This window comes from Sceloporus undulatus, chromosome 4 (assembly GCF_019175285.1).
Source record: "Sceloporus undulatus isolate JIND9_A2432 ecotype Alabama chromosome 4, SceUnd_v1.1, whole genome shotgun sequence".
NCBI lineage: Eukaryota > Metazoa > Chordata > Lepidosauria > Squamata > Phrynosomatidae > Sceloporus > Sceloporus undulatus.
Genome location: NC_056525.1, coordinates 44,887,151 through 44,905,565, shown reverse-complemented (window position 1 = coordinate 44,905,565; position 18,415 = coordinate 44,887,151). Strand labels below are relative to the sequence as shown.

The 18,415-nt window shown below is 42.9% G+C and overlaps 1 protein-coding gene across 2 annotated transcripts in view; it reads right to left on the bottom strand.

Moving 5' to 3' along the window:
* ADORA1 (adenosine A1 receptor) overlaps nucleotides 1–17,314 on the bottom strand; it is an 86,014-nt gene extending 68,700 nt beyond the window's left edge. Inside the window, exons 1-2 of one of the 2 annotated variants that reach the window (XM_042463978.1) lie at nucleotides 17,018–17,314; nucleotides 7,994–8,374 (exon numbers count right to left, since the gene is read on the bottom strand). In XM_042463978.1, coding sequence (XP_042319912.1) covers nucleotides 7,994–8,334 — 341 coding nt within the window. In that variant the 5' untranslated portion in view covers nucleotides 8,335–8,374; nucleotides 17,018–17,314. Of the gene's footprint in view, nucleotides 1–7,993; nucleotides 8,375–16,322; nucleotides 16,440–17,017 lie in introns of those variants that run through there. The other variant, XM_042463979.1, reaches the window with a different exon arrangement.
* Nucleotides 17,315–18,415: the final 1,101 nt, after the last annotated feature.

The window sequence follows — 18,415 nt, the reverse complement described above, 5'->3', positions numbered from 1 at the left end:
CGCCCAGTGCAGAAGACCCCCAGTTCCACACTCATCTGATAAGGGCCTAAGGCTAGATACTGAAAAAAGATCCTTTCAAAGAACTAGAAATGTAGTTAAAGAAGCACCTCTGAATATGCTAAACCTACTCACTCATCCTCCCATTGCAGAAATAAGCAATCTGTAGTCTTCCAGCTGTTGCTGGATTCCAACTTCCAGCAGCCACAGCCATAATGGCCAATTAAGAGAGGGATGATGAAAGCAGTGATTCCACAACATCTGGAATGCTGCAGGCCCCCTACCTAGCACCAATACAATGTCCTAGATATATTGGATAATAGATCCCATGACCACCAACCACTATGTGAGAGCTTGTTTGCTGTGGATGGTGAGACTTATGGGCCAACACATCTGGAGGAGCACTAAGTTGGTGGAATCTGCATTATAGGCTTGTTTCACAGACAGTACCATGGGGTGGAAAAAAATGGGTAAGTTGCCACTGGAAACAATGCTGTTTTTACCCTCGTTAAAATTGTGGTCTCTCCCACTTAAGTCTGGCAGTTGATTAGGGAGATTTGCAGCAAAAGAGATAAGGTATCAGAGCTGAAGAGTTCACCCAAAGTCCATTTGCCATTCCAGACATACACATTAGTGCTCAAGTAAAGGGTCCTTTTAGAGCCAATGGCAGGTTATAGACCGCCCATTTGGGGCGGTCTGGACCCGCTCCTTTCCCCGGAGTATTGGGGCTTCAGTGGCTACACTGGCAGCCGCTGAGGCCCCGATCCGCCGCTATTCAGGCTGTGGGGAAGCGGCAAAACGCCGCTTCCCCGCAGCCTGAAAAGGGGTGTCCTTGGGGCTTCAAGCCCCAAGGACACCCCGCGGCGGCGAGGAGGGGGAGAAAGGGGCCGCTTGGCTCCTTTCTCCCTTGCTTTGCTGGGTGCAGCCGTCTGGAGGCTGCGCCCAGCGAAGCAAAGCGGCGCCGCGGACCAGGAAGGAGCTCCGAAACGGAGCTCCTTCCTGGTTCACGGAAAGGGCGCCTTAGGCGCCCTGCCGCGAATTGAGGACGTCACGTCCGCGCCGCCCCGTCTAGAGGCGGCACGCCCGTGATGTCCTCACGGCGGCGGCCATGTGGAAGGGCCACCGCCGTTTAGTGCCTGACGGGCAAGCACTAGGGTTAGGGCGGTGCGGAAGCACCGCCCTTTTATAACCCTAGTGCGTGCTTGTCACGCACTAAAATGCCGGTATGTAACCGGCCAATGTGTTTTTTGAGCTGGACTAGGCCCTCCAGGAGAGGAAGGTTCAAATCCCCAGGTGATCTTGTGCAAGCCACACTGTGTCAACCTCAGTGGAAGGCATGGGCAAACTCTTTCTAATCTAAACAAAACCATGTGATACGTTCAAAATCATCTTGAAGGCAAATGACAACAAAAGTGCCCTGAGGATGAGATGGCTCCATACTGATTTGACTCCTCACAAGTACCCAGTGCCCATTTGAAAATGACCAGGAACTGTCACTCTTTGGTGGATTGTGCCCAAATTACATGAAGGAGTAGATGTTTTGGAAACTGTACATGAAGCACCATGGCATATTTGCTAAAGCGCCAAATTTATGGTCAGAGAGGTCCAAGTGCAAAACCCTCACCCAGTGTTTACTGCACAATCTTCCACTGGCAGGTTTTTTAAAAAAAAAACAACAACCACTGGGCTAGGGTTGGTATATTGCTGTAATCGAACTGTTCTTGATAGCTTTTTATCTTTTTTTAAACTGCACTGTATTAATTTAATTTGAGGTTTGAATTGTTTTAATATAGTGAATAATGTAATTCCATTTTAATGTCCACTTTTTGTACATTTTTCATTGTATTTTTCTTTTACTTTGTGAACCACTTTTGAGCCCCAGTTTTGGGGGAAAGTCAGGGTACAAATAAATATTACAACAGCAACAGCAACAACAACAGTTCTAAATTAATGTTTCTAAGGGATGAAACAGATGGCTCAGATGGAGCGGCCTCATGCAATCCTAGCACCGTTTGCACTGGGACCACAGCGATCGCACATGCCTGGTCCCAATCTGAGCCACCGCCGTGATCCTGAGCCAGGCCGCCAAAAGGAACATATTCTATCTGCTCCTTCTTTGCCTGGTTCTTCTGGGATGGCACAGTGTTGGCATGGCTTCTGGCCACATTTGGGCCAGGCATCATCTAAATGCCACACCCCCAATGTGGCCTGTAGCCATGTCATTTTGCCCATGTATTTTGGCCCTAAATGGGTTACTCTTTAATGTTTTTTTTTTAAATTCAAATAGTTTCTCCTATTTTGTTTTAACACATAGCACAATCTGCTTCAGATCCCATATGGGACAAAACATGATGTAAATTGAATAAGCAAATAATTAAACAAACAAACAAACAAACATTTCTCATCATGCTCTATCCTCTCCCATTGTAACCCAGGCTGTTTTCATATTCTTATTAGCCAAAGCCTCCAGTCTGGATGCCTACAGCCCCTTTCCCAAGTATCTAGATTTTGTTGTCTTTGTGACATGAAAGAGATTAGTGAAAGCCCCAGTATGTGCCTTAAACATTCTGCAACCAAACTGCTTACAACTCAATTTAAAAAAAAAAGATTCTGGTGCTAAAGTGAGCTGGGCTGTGGGGGTGGAAACATGGCCCAACTAACAGTTTTACACTCTGTACTATATGCAGCCTCCTGGCAGAGCTTGCAGCACTTCTAATTTTACTTCAACAGAGACAGATACCCTAAATCCCAAGCCTATAGAGAGATATTTTGTGCTGGTAGAGCCTTTAAGCTTTCTTTGCCAGGGATATACTAGCTGTCTAGTAAGTAGTAAAAGTACATGATGGGCAGAAATGTTTAATGATAGCATTGCTGCTTATTTAGCCATAACAATTTGATGTTTTACAACCAGTGATGAATTATACATTCTTTTTGTTGTTAACTCCAATCAAGTCAACTTCTGCTTATGAATGACAAACCTCCCCGTCACTCTATCTTCAACAGCCCTGCTCAGGTCTTGCAGATTCAGGGGTATGGCTTCCTTGACTGAGTCCATCCATCTGGAATGTGGTCTTCCTCTTTTTCTACTGCCTTCTCCCTTGCCAAGCATTATTTTTCTAGTGGGTTACATCTTCTCATGATATGTCCAAACATGACAGTCTCAGTTTAGTCATCTCAGGCGCAGTACAGAGCGCCAAAAAGAGGCACCTGAGGGGGCGCCTCTCCTTGCTCCGCAGCAGCACTACAGCAACCAAAGTGTGTGGTGCTGCTGTGCAGCAAGAAAGGAGCACACAGAAGCGACTCTTTTGCAGTGCACTTGCGCCGCGCCAAAGTGCCAGTGACAGTGCAATGACATGCCAGCGGCACAGCCCAGTTTGGACGTCGTGCTGCTGGCAAGTCATTGCTGCATGTACCATCTGGATGGTGCTGCACAGCTGCGGCGTGCCCATGACGTGCTAGGGTTGTGGGGCATGTGCACGCCCCGCCCCTGAGCAACCCTAGCACGTCATGGGCATGCCACAAAGGGCCCGTCTGTACCAGGCCTTAGCTTCTAGGTAATAGCAATAGCAAGTACATTTCTATACTGCTTATCAGTGCACTTAAGCACTCCCTAAGCAGTTTACAATGTGTAAGCAAATTGTCCACAACAAGATGGGTACTTATTTTAGCAACCTCAGAGGGATGCAAGCTTGAGTCAAGCCTGAGCCCCTGGCTGGTATTGAACTAACAATCTTATGGTTTGTAAGTGGCTGGAATACAGGCATTTAACCACTGTACCATCAGGACTCTTCACTGCACCACCAGAGTTTTGGCTTGAGTTGATATAGAACCCATTTATTTTTCTTTTTAGCAGTCCATGGTATCTGTAGAACTCTTCTCCAGCACTACATTTCAGATGAGTTGATGTTCTTCCTACCAGCTTCCTTCACTGCCCACCTTTCACAACTATACATAGAAATTGGTAATATGATGGTATAGACAATCCTAACTCTAATATTCAATTATATATTTTTACATTTCATGATCATGCCTAGCTCCTTCACAGTTGCCCTTCCAAGTCCAAGTCTTCTGAGTTCTCGGTGCAGTCTCCATTCTGATTAATGACTGAGCCAAGGTACAGAAAGTCTTGAATTATTTCAATGTCTTCAGTATGTACTTTAAAGTTATGTAAATCATCTATGGTCATTATTTTTGTTTTCACAATATTCAACATTAAACACTGCCTTTGCACTTCCTTCCTTGAAAATATAACTCAAATTATGCATCTCCTCCAATGGATTTCTTCTTTATTATTCAAGGAAGAGGAGGCAGCAAACACAGTGCTAACAAAAGCAATTTTTGTGTCTACTTTCCAGCCAATTTCTGCTGGTTTCTGCTGACCAGGGATCTTGGTTTTCAGTCTTGACATTGTTAAATTCTGAAACATACAGGAATGTGTCTCTGAGCATGTACAGAGCTAATTGATTTTCCCCCTCAAAAAACTTAAAGGCAAAAGTGATGACAATCTTATCCAGGACTAATAAGCCCTTCTTATTAAACACATACATAGAAATAAAGAATTTAGAATCAAGTCTGGACTCTAGTAGAAAGCAACCAACAGTCCAACAGTGAATCTCTGATTTCATTCTCTGTGCTTCCCTCTTCATTTTTCTGTCAGTATTGTAGCTACTAAATTGTGTGGTTTCCAAGATTTCCAATATATTTTTATAGATTTCCACATTTACCACTACAATTATTTGCTTATAGCTCCACTGCTTTTGCAAAGCAGTGTTCAGAAGAGCCAAGCCCTTCCCCTTTCAGTGCAATGTGTATTGGGGGGAGGGGGCAGACCTTACAATTGCATAGGACAGACCTTAGAATTAGGAAGAAGGTGCTGGAGGACAAGAACATACCATGCAATGGACCCTGTTAGACAAGGACAGGCCTAATTAATCCTTGGTCACGCCACTTTTTCACCTGCTTTTAAAATATCCCAGTTTCTCATCTCTTCCCACTCTTCCCCTTCATCATGAGTTTACTGCAATTGCTGCAAACTGAATTTAAAATGCAAAACTAGTCTGCATTCAGCTGAGTCTGCAAAAGAGAGAAGAAGAAGAGGAATCTTGTCTTCCCAGTATGCTCAGGCAAATGCAAATTGCTGCAGCCACTCATATATCATTTGTGTTCTTCTTCATTAATAACTTTTGTCATCTTGACTACACTGTGATGTTGTTTGACCATCCCCATTCCTTATGACCTGATTTTTATCTGTAAAATACTGAAGAATATGCAAGGAACAGCCACCAGATGTTGCAACAGAGTTGTCTGTGCTATGCAGCATGTCCTGCACATCTAAGCTAGTCTTCTGCCTTCAGGTGTAACGGAGGATATTATCCACTTATCAGTGTTGAGGGCACCATCGTGTCTCTCAGGGAGCAAAACACCTCAAGCTAGTCCTGACCCTGCAAGCACAAAATTACATGTGTTTGGGCTACTAATTCCTTTTACTGTCACTATTCCTAACCTATGTCTCTAAAGCTCAACGAAAACACAGAAACTTTGTGCTTGAAATTTTTCCTTAAGTAACATCACTTGCTAAATTTCTGTGGGGAGTGGGCAGATATGGGCATTTTTTTAGAAAATGTTCAGTTACATAAAATTTCATAGATAAGACTACAATAACCTTAATGAAGAAAAATGGCCATTTCCCATTTCCTACAATCCTTACCACTAATCAGAAACACTACATGCCCATACATATGCATTGGATGTATGAAGAAAATGAACATTTTTTTGAGAATAGAAAAGTTACTTTTTTGCACTGGTCATACTGGTGGGGGAATTCTGGGAATTGTTATCCAAAAAAAGTATCTTTTCTAATCTCCGATTCTTTTCATACTCTTTAATTTGGTACCTGTTTTTTTCTTGCAGGACAAACACCAACTGATGTGGGGGTCGGTGGGGGTTTAAAACCTGGGTTCTGGGGCTCTTAGCTTTTAAACTGTTTTTTTAAAATGAGAGATTCATATTTGTGGATTCGCTGTATGTTAATGGCCACAGGTATGGGCTTGACACATATATTCAGTGTTGTTTAGTTCAGTAACAACTTAGAAATTCTTCCCAACTAGAAGGTAAAGTGAAATTAAGAAAGTGTAGCCCTGGACTGCATCAGCCCTTCTCTTTTTTACAGTTCTCGTCCCCTTAAGACTCACTGATTTGGCCCATCCTGATATAGAACAAGACCTTCTATTTCAGTATTAAAATGAACATTTAAGTAAGTTCCAAATAACAAATCAGAGCTCTCTTTTTTTGTATATGACAAGTGATTTTCTTTTTTGTTTTCCTTTGTAAATTAAATTTAACTTTCAACCACATGGATTTTCTTTTGAAGAAAAAAAACCTTTCATTAAATGATTTGCAGTTAATTTATCAGTGACTCTCTTCATCACTCTTGCTTCCCTGCCATTGGACTTCAAAGAGATTTTGAAGTGTATTTCAGAGGATAAAAATGCTCCCATGTCCATAGGAATGTTTGTGGTTGTGTAAGAAAGGGTATTGCAGAACACCTAAGCATGCAGATCCCGGAAAAACATGTTCACCAAAAGTGGAACATTTGTTCTAATAGCTCTCCTTTTCTGCATATATAGCCAACATAGTGTCTGTGTCCTTAAATACTACCACTGAAATTTCTATCTGGAAAAAAAGACCTTATTGTGACCCTGCTCCCAATTGGAAACAGTTGTGAATCCTGAAAGAAAATAGTTATTTTTATTTATTTACATGAAGACCTAGCATTAATGGTGTTGTGGGGTAATTTTCTACCCCAAAATAAAACAGTCTCTTCTAGGGACATCTGCATAGACAACCAGAGCATGCCGCATGGATGCTGCAATGGTCCTCACAAGCAAATTTCCCACATGTGGTACACCATCTTACTAGTTTCCTCATTGAGTGCCTTACTTCAGAATGGCTATGCCTGGCTTATTCTGTTGAATGGTGCCAAAGTACATTGGCTACATCCTGTGGAATCCTGGAACTTGCAGTTTGGTGAGGCACTAGAGCTTTCTTGTTGAAATTTCTAAATACCCCTCCCTAAACATCCAATCCCAGGATTCCATAGACTGTTCCCATGATAGCTGAAGTGGAATATATTGCTACAGTTGTGCAGTGTCTTTTCACAGTATTAATCTGGTAAAACAATCTTTTCCAGTACATTTCATCCAGTGTGGAAATATGGTTTTAGTGTCACCATGCTGTAACAAAGATGGGCTTTCCACGAGGTAGGAGGCCACCTGCCCCAGTAAATGTTTCCTTTCAGAGGATGCCTCCCTTTCTCCCATCAGTGCAGCACTACCACATTTCATACAACCCCCCCCCCCTTCTTTACTTGATAAATGTTGCCAGAATGGGCATTTACCACTAAACGCAGCTATCCAGATTCTCATGACAACTTAGTCTCCAGTTGATCCCTCCTGGACAGGAGCAACTGAGTGTACATTTGCTACAATTGCACTTTGAAGGAAGATGAGGGGTTACTTCTCATCAATATGCTTTTATCAGCAATGTTTCAGTTGCAAAATGGGACATGGAATATATTTTGTTACAGTGCAAACAAAGTACCCCGTGGAAAAAATGTAATTGGGACAATTTTTGTCCTAGCTGGATTTAAAAACAAACAACTCAAACACTGTTAAGTGGCAGGTGACTGAAATTCAGGGATATAGTTTAAAACTGTTGAGGTGACAGGGTCATAAAATAGCTACCTTATGGTGAATTTTCAAGAAAACATGGCTCAAATGTCTCATTTGGCATAAAAATCCTAGATTTGGGGAATCAAAATCCTCAAATTCTTTGGCAGAAATAGAGATTCCTTCACAGCACTTGGAAAACTTGCTATATTTGAACTGCAGCTGCCGAAATCCCAGTCAACATGGATACTGGCCTGACATTATTATTTTATCTGCTACCCCTGCCCTCTACAATATTTTTTATCTGCCAAGCTATGATTCTACCTTACCGCATAGGAATCTTCACTCTGAGGTAGCGATCTACAGCAATGGCCAACAGTGCCAGGATGGAGCTCTCAGTGAGGATGAGAACAGGACAGGCCACCATCAGGCAGCTGTAGAAATGTATCCGTGGTCCAATGTTGATGATGATGGCAAGAGGGATGACAAGGGCTCCCACTGCAACATCTGCAACTGCCAGAGAAACAATAAAGTAGAAGGTGGCATCTCGTAAGGCCTGGTTGACTTTGACCGCCCAGATCACCAGGATATTCCCAGGTATGGACACCAGGGCAATCAGCACCTCTATGGTGATGTAGGCAGCCTGGAAGCCAGATATGTTCTGCGACATGATGGAGGAGTGCCCACAATCTTCAGGACCCTTCTGTTGCCTGAAATGAGTAAAAGAGTCATGGATTTAAAGGATAGAAGAGGCTACTAAAGTACTGAAACCCAACCATTTTTCTCATATAGCCCCACACAACTATATTTAACAGGTCTTGCAAGATAACATATTTTTATGCATTCCACATTAGTCTTCACAAGTCTTGCAAACAGTGCCAGATTTATACACAAATTGAATAAGCTACAGTTTAAGGCCGGTGATTATGAGAGACATACAAGGACAACAAACAAGCAAGTAAGCAAAGTAATGCATGCAAAAATTAACATACTTCTACAAGAAAGTACAGAGAAAGATGTAATGTTATGGTGCATTTAAACTTGACATGTTTTAATCAGGCCCCCTTGGCAAAACTACGCTAATTATTTTCCAGTAAAGCCTCTCTTGTTCATCCCATACCAAAGCCTGAGCCTATATTGCCAGGACCAGTTTGCTGTTTCCTACTACTATGAATGCCAGAAAGAACTTCACACTACATATGTATGTAATAAGCCAAATGACATGCCACATTAAATTGATATCATGAGGCTACTGTCACATTGCAGAATTAATGCAATTTGACACTGCTTTAACAGTCATTGCTCCATCGTATGGAATCCTAGGATTTGCTGTTTGTTGTGGCACCAAAACTCTCTGACAGAGAAGGCTAAATATCTCACAACACTACAAATCCCAGAATTCTATAGCACATGGAGCCACTGCAGTTAAAATGGTGTCGAACTGCATTAATTCTGCAGTGTAGAGGCAGCCTATGTTTTAATTTATTTCCTTTGTGTCTGTTCTGTAAGATAACTGAGTTAGGACAAGTTTCCAACCCCAAGACGTTCCAAAACTGGGCAGCACTCATTGCAGACACCTTTCTGTATTTTCTATATCACCTTTCTCTCTCCATCATAGAATCATTGAATCATACAATCATAGAGTTGGAAGAGACTGCAAGGGCCATCCAGTCCAACCCCCTGCCATGCAGGAAATCCAAATCAAAGCATCCCCGACAGATGGCCATCCAGCCTCTGTTTGAAGACCTCCAAAGAAGAAAACTCCACTACACTCTGAGGGAGTGTGTTCCACTGTCGAACAGCCCTTACTGTCAGGAAGTTCTTCCTAATGTTGAGGTGGAATCTCTTTTCCTTCAGCTTGCATCCATTGTTCTGGGTCCTAGTCTCTGGAGCAGCAGAAAACAAGCTTGCTCCCTCCTCAATATGACTTCCTTTCAAATATTTAAACAGGGCTATCATATCACCTCTTAACCTTCTCTTCTCCAGGCTAAACATCCCCAGCTCCCTAAGTCGTTCCTCATAGGGCATGGTTTCCAGACCTTTCACCATTTTAGTTGCTCTCCTTTGGACACACTCCAGTTTCTCAACATCCCTTTTAAATTGTGGTGCCCAGAACTGGACACAGTATTCCAGGTGGGGCCTGACCAAAGCAGAATACAGTGGCACTATTACTTCTCTTGATCTAGACACTATACTTTTATTGATGCAGCCTAAAATTGCATTGGCCTTTTTAGCTGCCGCATTGCACTGTTGACTCATGTTCAACTTGTGGTCCACTTGGACTCCCAGATCCTTTTCACGTGTAGTTTCATTCAGCCAGGTGTCCCCTATCCTATATCTGTGCATTTTATTTTTCTGCCCTAAGTGCAGTACCTTACATTTCTCCGTGTTGAATTTCATTTTGTTAGCTTTGGCCCAGCTTTCTAGTCTATTCAGGTCATTTTGAATTTTGATCCTGTCCTCTGAAGTATTAGCTATTCCTCCCAATTTGGTGTCATCTGCAAATTTGATAAGTATGCTCCCAATCCTGTCATCCAGGTCATTGATAAAGATGTTGAATAACACTGGGCCCAGGACAGAGTCCTGTGAGACCCCAGTGGTCACTTCTCTCCAGGATGAAAAGGAGCCATTGTTGAGCACCCTTTGGGTTTGGCCGGTCAACCAATCACAAATCCATGTAACAGTTACCTTGTCTAGTCCACCTTTTACAAGCTTGTTTGCAAGAATGTCATGGGAAACTTTGTCAAAGGCCTTACTGAAATCAAGATACACTACATCCACAGCATTCCCCACCTCTATCAAGCTTGTAATTTTATCAAAGAAAGAGATCAGATTTGTCTGGCATGACTTGTTTCTCTGAAACCCATGTTGACTTTTTGTGATTATGGCATTGCCTTCTAGATGTTCACAGACTCTCTGTTTAATGATCTGCTCTAGAATCTTTCCTGGTATTAATGTCAGACTAACTGGACAATAATTGTTGGGATCCTCTTTTTCCCCTTTTTGAAGATGGGGGACAACATTTGCCCTCCTCCAGTCTGCTGGGATTTCTCCTGTTTTCCAGGAGTTTTCAAATATGATTGTCAATGGTTCCGATATTACATTTGCCAGTTCTTTTAGTACCCTTGGATGTAGTTCATCTGGTCCTGGAGACTTAAATTCATTTAGATTAACAAGGTATTCCTCTACTATCTCTTTACTTATTCTGTGCTGAAATTCCCCTATTCTGTCCTCTGCTCCATTATCCTCAGGTTGAGCACCCTTTGCCTTTTCTGAGAAGACTGAGGCAAAGAAGGTGTTGAGTAATTCTGCCTTTTCTCTGTCTTCTGTTAGCATTTTGCCATCTTCTCCATGCAGTGGCCCTACCCTTTCCTTCTTCTTCCTTTTGCTGTGGACATATCCAAAAAAGCCCTTTTTATTCTTTTTAACCTCTCTAGCAAGGCTGAGTTCATTTTGCGCTTTAGCTTTTCTGACTTTATCCCTACATGTGCTTGCTATTTCTTTGAATTCCTCTTTGGTGATTTCCCCCCTTTTCCATTTCTTATACATGTTCCATTTCAAACTTAGCTCGGTTGAAAGTTCCTTACTCATCCATCCTGGTTTCTTGAGACACCTCCCATTTTTCTTTCTCACTGGAACTGTTTGAAATTGTGCCTTCAGTATCTCCCTTTTGAGAAACTCCTATCCGTCCTGAACTCCCTTATCTTTTAGTATTTCTGACCATGGGATCACCCTCAATACTTCTCTAAGTTTATTGAAATCCTAAAATCTAGGATGCGTGTCTGACTATGCCTGGCTTCTCCTTCCCACTGTATAACAAACTCCAGGAGAACATGGTCACTTCCACCTAATGATCCCACCACTTGCACCCCATTAACCAAGTCATCCTTGTTGGTTAGGATCAGATCTAAAATAGCTGACCGCGTTGTTTCCTCTTCCACCTTTTGGACAATGAAATTGTCTTCCAGGCAAGTGAGGAATTTGCTAGACTTTGAGGATTTTGCTGAGTTTCACTTCCAGCAAATATCAGGATAGTTGAAGTCGCCCATCACTACTACATCTCTCCTTTCTGAGTGTGTGGTCATCTGTTCTAGAAAGATATCATCCAATTCCTCAGTCTGACTTGGGGGTCTGTAGTAGACTCCCATCATAACTTCCTTGTTGTTTCCCTCCCCTTTAATTTTTATCCAGATGCTCTCCACCTGGCTTCCATGATTGATGTCCTGGATCTCTTCACTGGTGTAAATATCTCTGACATATAGTGCTATTCCTCCTCCTTGCATCGTTTTGCAAGAGATTACTCTTAGAAGACAGCAAATAGATTAGTTGCAATTTCCATTAAGCACCTTTTACCCAAAATTAGAGCATGAACTGGCCACATTGTTGACACTGTTGTATATCCAGCTATACAGCATTGTCAGATACCCTGACCACCAAATGGCCATGTTGAGGGGAAGCACTGTAGGAAGGTTCCTTTCCAGGAGGCAGCATCATTGCATGAGGAAGGTAGTAAATTACTCTCTGTGCAAGGAACATAAAAAAGCACACACCACTGTTACACCTGTGGACACCAGTAATAACCCTACTACTGAAGTCCACGTAGGCTTTTTAATGGTCCTTACACAGAGAGTAATTTACTACCTCCTTCATGCAATGATTCCAACCCACATCTTTAGCTTATGGCGATTTATTGTTTTGTGTTGTTGGCAGGGCTGAATGGAACTAAAGCATGCATGCTTGTTTTGAATTGTCTGCCACCCTCCTCAGACTTCCAGTTCCCTCTGGGTTTAGCAGGAAACTTCACAATAGGAGGGAGTGAGGTGGATTTTCTCAGCAACCATTGGTTCTGAGCTGTATCTGTTGTAATGTAAATGCTTGAGTGGGATGTTAAGATACATTATCTTTACAAAATACCTTCTCCCAGTAGAGATAATGGTTGGAAATATTTTGGACAACCCCCACCCCCTCCCCGTTACGGCAGAAATAGGTATCCAGTTCATCTGAGAACCACTGCAAACAATAAAACTATGACTGGAAACAATGTATAAGAAATCCAAAAATACAAACAGCAAAACAGCAACATATCTATGCAGGATTCTTACATACAGTATATGTAAGCGTGTCCACTACTTTTGTCTGCTGCAATTCAATAGAAGATATGAATTTATAGAACTCTCTCTCTCTCTCTCTTGTCCTTTGTAGAGATATATGAGCAACAACAAGGAGAAAAAAACACTTTCAAGACAATTGCAGGCAGATGTAGGCTTCATCTGCACTGCAGAAATAATTCAGTTTGACACCACATTAACTGCATAGCTCAGTGCCATGGAATTCTGAGAACTGTAGTTTACTGAGAAATTTAGCTTTCTCTGTCAGAGAGCTCTGGTGCTACAACAAACTACAAATCCCAGCATTCCAAAGCATGGGCCATGGTAAAGTGGTGTCAAACTGGACTATTTCTTCAGTGCAGATGCAGATGCAGCCATTGAGTGAGTAGGTTTTGCAAAGTGACAAGGATGAACAATATGGTTTTGATCATCCTACAGTAGCTACTTGAAAATGCCTGTATCTAATGCCCCAAACCTAGCGCTACCACGGATACACTCCTTGCTATCACTACCAAAGAATGTAATATATGAACTGATGTAGCAAAAACTCTTCAAATTGGCCATGAAATTGAGTGAGATTTGTATATTGCCAAGGTGATGGGATAATGAATATGGGATATTCTTTTATTCTTCCACATTCTTTTCAGGGCTGACTTTGGCACTAGAGCTTTGTATAAACTTCCCATGCAAGAGAGCAGTTGAGGTCTCTCTGTAATGGCTCGGCTGGTGGGCTTCATCTACTCCCCGCTTGCACAAAAACAATATTTTGCATGGTTCAGCACATACTACTTTGTTACTTGTCCATAAAGATGCTGCTGATTTTATTGTTGGTTGTATTATGTACTGTCTGTACACATAACTATATAGTTTGTATTTTATATTTTTTAGTGTATCGTATAATAGTGTATTCAGTTGTCATGTGGCTATGGTGAGGGCATAAGCCCCACTGATTTCAGTGGATCTGACGTATTTCCAAACATAACAAAAGTGTGTTTATTCATGTATCTTTCCTTAAAAAACCAAATAGTTTAGACAGCACAAAAGAAAGAGTTCTAGGAGCATAATTATTAGGAGGAATGAGGAATTTTCTCTACCCCATGAAGTCCCCCCCCCCCAGTCCCCAAATTTCAGGGAGTGAGACACTGAAAATTGTTAACACCTAGAACTCTTCTATTTGTTGAGTTCACAGTCCCTTGGTAACTTTGCCTGTCCCTTTTCTTTGGATAACAAACTGTATTTCTAAATGTTCAATTGAAATGTTAACTTACTGCAATCCTAGAAATTTAGATACTAAAGTAAATTTTTATGAGAAAGGGCAGAATTCCTCATTTTGCCCCTCTCCCGTAGCTACCCTCCTGGGACTCTCACAGTTTGCTGGCTAAACAATTTTTCTTTTTTAAAAAATACACAAATAAACAAAGAAGCTCTTGTGACATTTGGAAGTACATCAGACCCACCCAAATCAATGGGGCTTATTTCTAAATGCTTGTAAATGAGCAGGAGCAGCAAGTAGATTGATAGGATCGGGGGCAGTTCCCAGGTAAATGGGGCAGTGGTTCTGTTCCTGGTTTCAAGGTGCCATCCAAAGTGATCAGCCCACTTGGGGTTAAGCTTGGTTAGTTCCTTTAAAGTTCAGACTGAAATCCATAGTGGAGTCACCGCTCCACTGACATGGAACCCATCAGCCACCCCTGGATAGCACCATTCAATAGAATGTATCATTTTGCAGGACACTGATATTGTTGAACAATTCACTCCTTTCTCCCATTTGATCCAGTTCGCCCCTGCTCTCTAGCACCAGGTCTGCATCATTTGTTCACATTACTTTTGCACTTGGCATACTTCAAAACAGTGCTTCTGAAATGCTCTATTGTGAGCATTCTCTAAGAGAAATTTGTGAGAACCGTTCTGACAGTGGAACAACCACCTTGAGAGTCCTCCTTCCTTCTCTGGAAGTATTTAAGCAGAGACTGAAGAGCCATCTGTCAATGATGCTGTAGTTTCACCCTGCATTGCAGAGCCTCCACTGAGCAGGGGGTTGGACTACATGACCTCCAAGATCCCCTCCAAGTCGTGGATTCTATGGGATCAAATAGAACCAAACTTTATTACACCATCCAGGAACTTCCTCATCTTTACCTATGGGATTAGTGCCCTTCTGTCTGTTTGGACTAAGGGTAGTTATTCAGTATCAGAGATGAGGTGTTTCACATCACCCACTCCCTAATGCTTTTTATAATAGGAAGTATCAGCCAGGGATTCAATCTGGGACCTTCTGCATGCAAAGCACACACATATTATTGTGCTGAGGCTTCTTTTTTCAGTGATAGGATCTTCCTCCGCATCTTCCAGAAAACATGGCATAAGGGCATTGGGGGGTATGCTTTTGTAAGAAACTTTTGAGAGACCAGAGCTCGGGAAAATTACTTTTTATTGGACTACATGATGATTGGAGGATTCAAGGAGTTGTACTCCAAAAACAACAACAACAACAACAACAACAACAACAACGTTTCTAAGCTAAATGTGAGACAATAATCCAATATCCTGTTCACACATAATAGATAAAAGTGGCTGCCTCCTCTTTGCCACTTACAAATACATTTTAGCATCACAGGGTGGCGTATAATATCCAAATGAATTAAAAACAAAAGATGTATGGAGTGGGCTTGGCATCATTTTAGAGAATTATCACTAAATAGACATATTAGCACAACCACATTTCATACATCAATCCCAGCAACAAGGAAAGCACAGCCCAAGGGAATGCCTACATTTCCCCAAGTGCAAAATATTGTGACACCTCTGTGATACAATTGCTACCTTGAGAGACAACTGGCAAATTGTGTGTAACAAATGGGTGGATTTATAGGGCAAACAATGCAGTGCCGAGTTGTTATTGACTGGAGTATTTCTGCATATTTCTGATGTCCCATCAATGATCCAACAGGATTTTGCCTATCTCCATGGCACTCCAAGCCAGAAAACCTGAACACTGAAACAAACCTTTCAGATGGAGTGACAGATAATGTTGTAGTGAAGTGAAACTATGTTTTGGCATGGCAGTCAAGGAAGAGACTTTTTAGATAATGCAATGAGAAACTGCACCCACTACCTCCAATGTCTAGAACACTTTAGGAAATGTCCTCTCTTACTCCTCTGCAAGAATAGAGTAATAGAGCTATCAGTGAGGGATCGGGATTAGTGTTGCAGATGCATCCCCATTATTTTTTAAGAAATTGCTATATTTTTGAGAAAAGGTGCACATCTTTAGACCCAAACAAAGCTCACTAGACAAATAAAAACCGTTTCTCTCTCAGAAACAATTTCTACCTTCTTTCACATTCCTTTTGACATGTTCCTTTCCTGCTTTTCCCCCCTTTTCTGATCCCTTTCAGTTTGGAAGGATCATGCTGTTTCCCAAGGGACTGGCATGTCCTCTCTGCAGGTAGGAGAGGAAAAACCTGATGGACAATGCTGGATCTTGCCATCCTTTCTCCTCTGAAATGCTGACTGTTTGACCTCTGAGCACCTCCACACTCTCTCCTACCTGGTGGCTATTTGCTCCAGCTGGAAGTCCTTGCTTTCACTGGACTATAGACACACATGCACACAGGTCCAAAAGGTGCAATTCCAGAAGCATATTTTTCTCATACTTGAGATTGGATCTCTCTCTCTCTTTTTCTCTAACAAAGCCTTGTCCCTCCTCACTCATTCCCTCCTCTGGATGCTAGTTGTCTTTCCTCTCCATTTCTCTACTCCCCTGTCCTTTGATTCAAAAATAGTCATCCGCACTAGAGAAATAAACTGAGTTGACCCCACTTTAACTGCCCTAGCTCCATGCTCTGGAATTCTGGGCATGATCAAACATTGGTGGGGCATCTCTGGGAATTGTACTCTGGGAGCTGTAGTTTACCTGCCCTGGTTTACCTGGCTCCATGCTTTGAAACTGTGGGCATGGTCGTTCCCCACAGTTCCATAGCTTGGAGGCAGGGTAGCTGAGGCGGTGTCAAACCGGGTTATTGCTGCAGTGTGGACGCAGGCAGAGAGGAAGAGTTCGCCTCTGCATGATGCAGGACCTCTGGTGCCCCACCATGCCTAGAATTCCAGAGCATGGAGCCAGGGCAGTTAAAGCGGGCTCAACCCGGATTCCTCCTGCAGTGCGGATGCAGCCTGCAGCTCCCTGGCAGGAAGACAACCCCCGCACAGAAAACGACCCAAAAACCAAGGGATTGCAAGACTCACTTTCTCCTTCCAGGGTCCAGGCTGGGCTACACTTTCCTCCTCCAGGCGAAGACCTCGTACCCAGGACCAGCCATCTGGGGCAGCAGGGGGGCCATCCTGCTCTCTTTAGACCTCGGGAGCTTTGAGCATCCTGGAGACGTCTTCTCTTTCTCCTTCCCTTGCTCCTGCCTTCCTGAACTTTTGCTGCCCGGCTAGCAGAGAGGGCTGGGGCGTTGCAGGAGGGACTGTCATCAGCGCTGATGGAGGAGGCTCTCTCTCAGCGATCCCTGCTCTCCTCCCGCAGCGTCTCCAGCTCCCTTCCAGGCCATCACATGCTCCAGCACACGCTGCACCCTCCGCCCAGGCTGCCGGGTTTTAAAGGGGGAGGGGGGGGGTTGGGGGGGGGGGGGAGTGCTGCTGAAAACATCACAGCCTTGGCACAACTGCTGAAGGAAAGGGCAAAGGCAGGCTTATTGTTGAACCTGAAGAAAACAAAAACAAACAAACAAAAAAGAATGACCACAGAAAATGTACACAGATTCCACCCAGACAATGAGGAAACAGAAATAGTAAAAGAATTTCCAGCACATATTGATCAAAGTGGGGACTACAGTCAAGAAATCGTAAGACTGAGAATGGAGAGGGCAGCTATGGGAGAACGAGAAAATATCCTAAAATGTAAAGACATATAACTGAGCACCAAAGTTGAAATCATGCAAGCCATTGCATGCCCTATCACCAGGTATGGATGTGAGAACTGGGCATTGATTGGACATTGATCGGAACAGGGACTGCAGCCAGGAAATCAGAAGAAGATTAAGAATGGGGAGGGGGGCAATGAAAGAACTAGAAAAGATTCTAAAATGCACAGATATACAACTCAGCACAGAAGTTGGAATCATACAAGCCATTGCATTCTCTATTGGCATGTAAGGAGGATGTGAGAGCTGGACAGTGAAGAAAGCAGGTAGGAAGAGAATGAATGCATTTGAGATGTGGTGCTGGAGAAGAGTGCTGAGGTTACCATGGACAACCAAGAGGTCAAACCCATGGGTCCTAGAGCAGATCAAACCACAAATCTCTCTGGAAGCCAAGATGACAAGACTGAGGCTGTTGTACTTTGGCCACATCATGAGGAGGCAGGACTCACTGGGAAAAAAACCAGTAATGCGAGGATAGGTAGAGGGAAGCAGAAAGAGAGGAAGGCCACATGCTAGATGGATGGACTCTATTAAGGAGATCCCAGAATCCCATAGCACAACAGACAACAGTTCCCAGAATTCCATAGGATGGAGCCATGGCAGTTAAAGTGGTTTCAAACTGGATTGTTTGCTCTGGTGCCACATCAAACTACCATCCCCAGAATTCCATAGCATGGAACCATGGCAGTTAAAGTGATGTTAAACCCGATCATTTCTG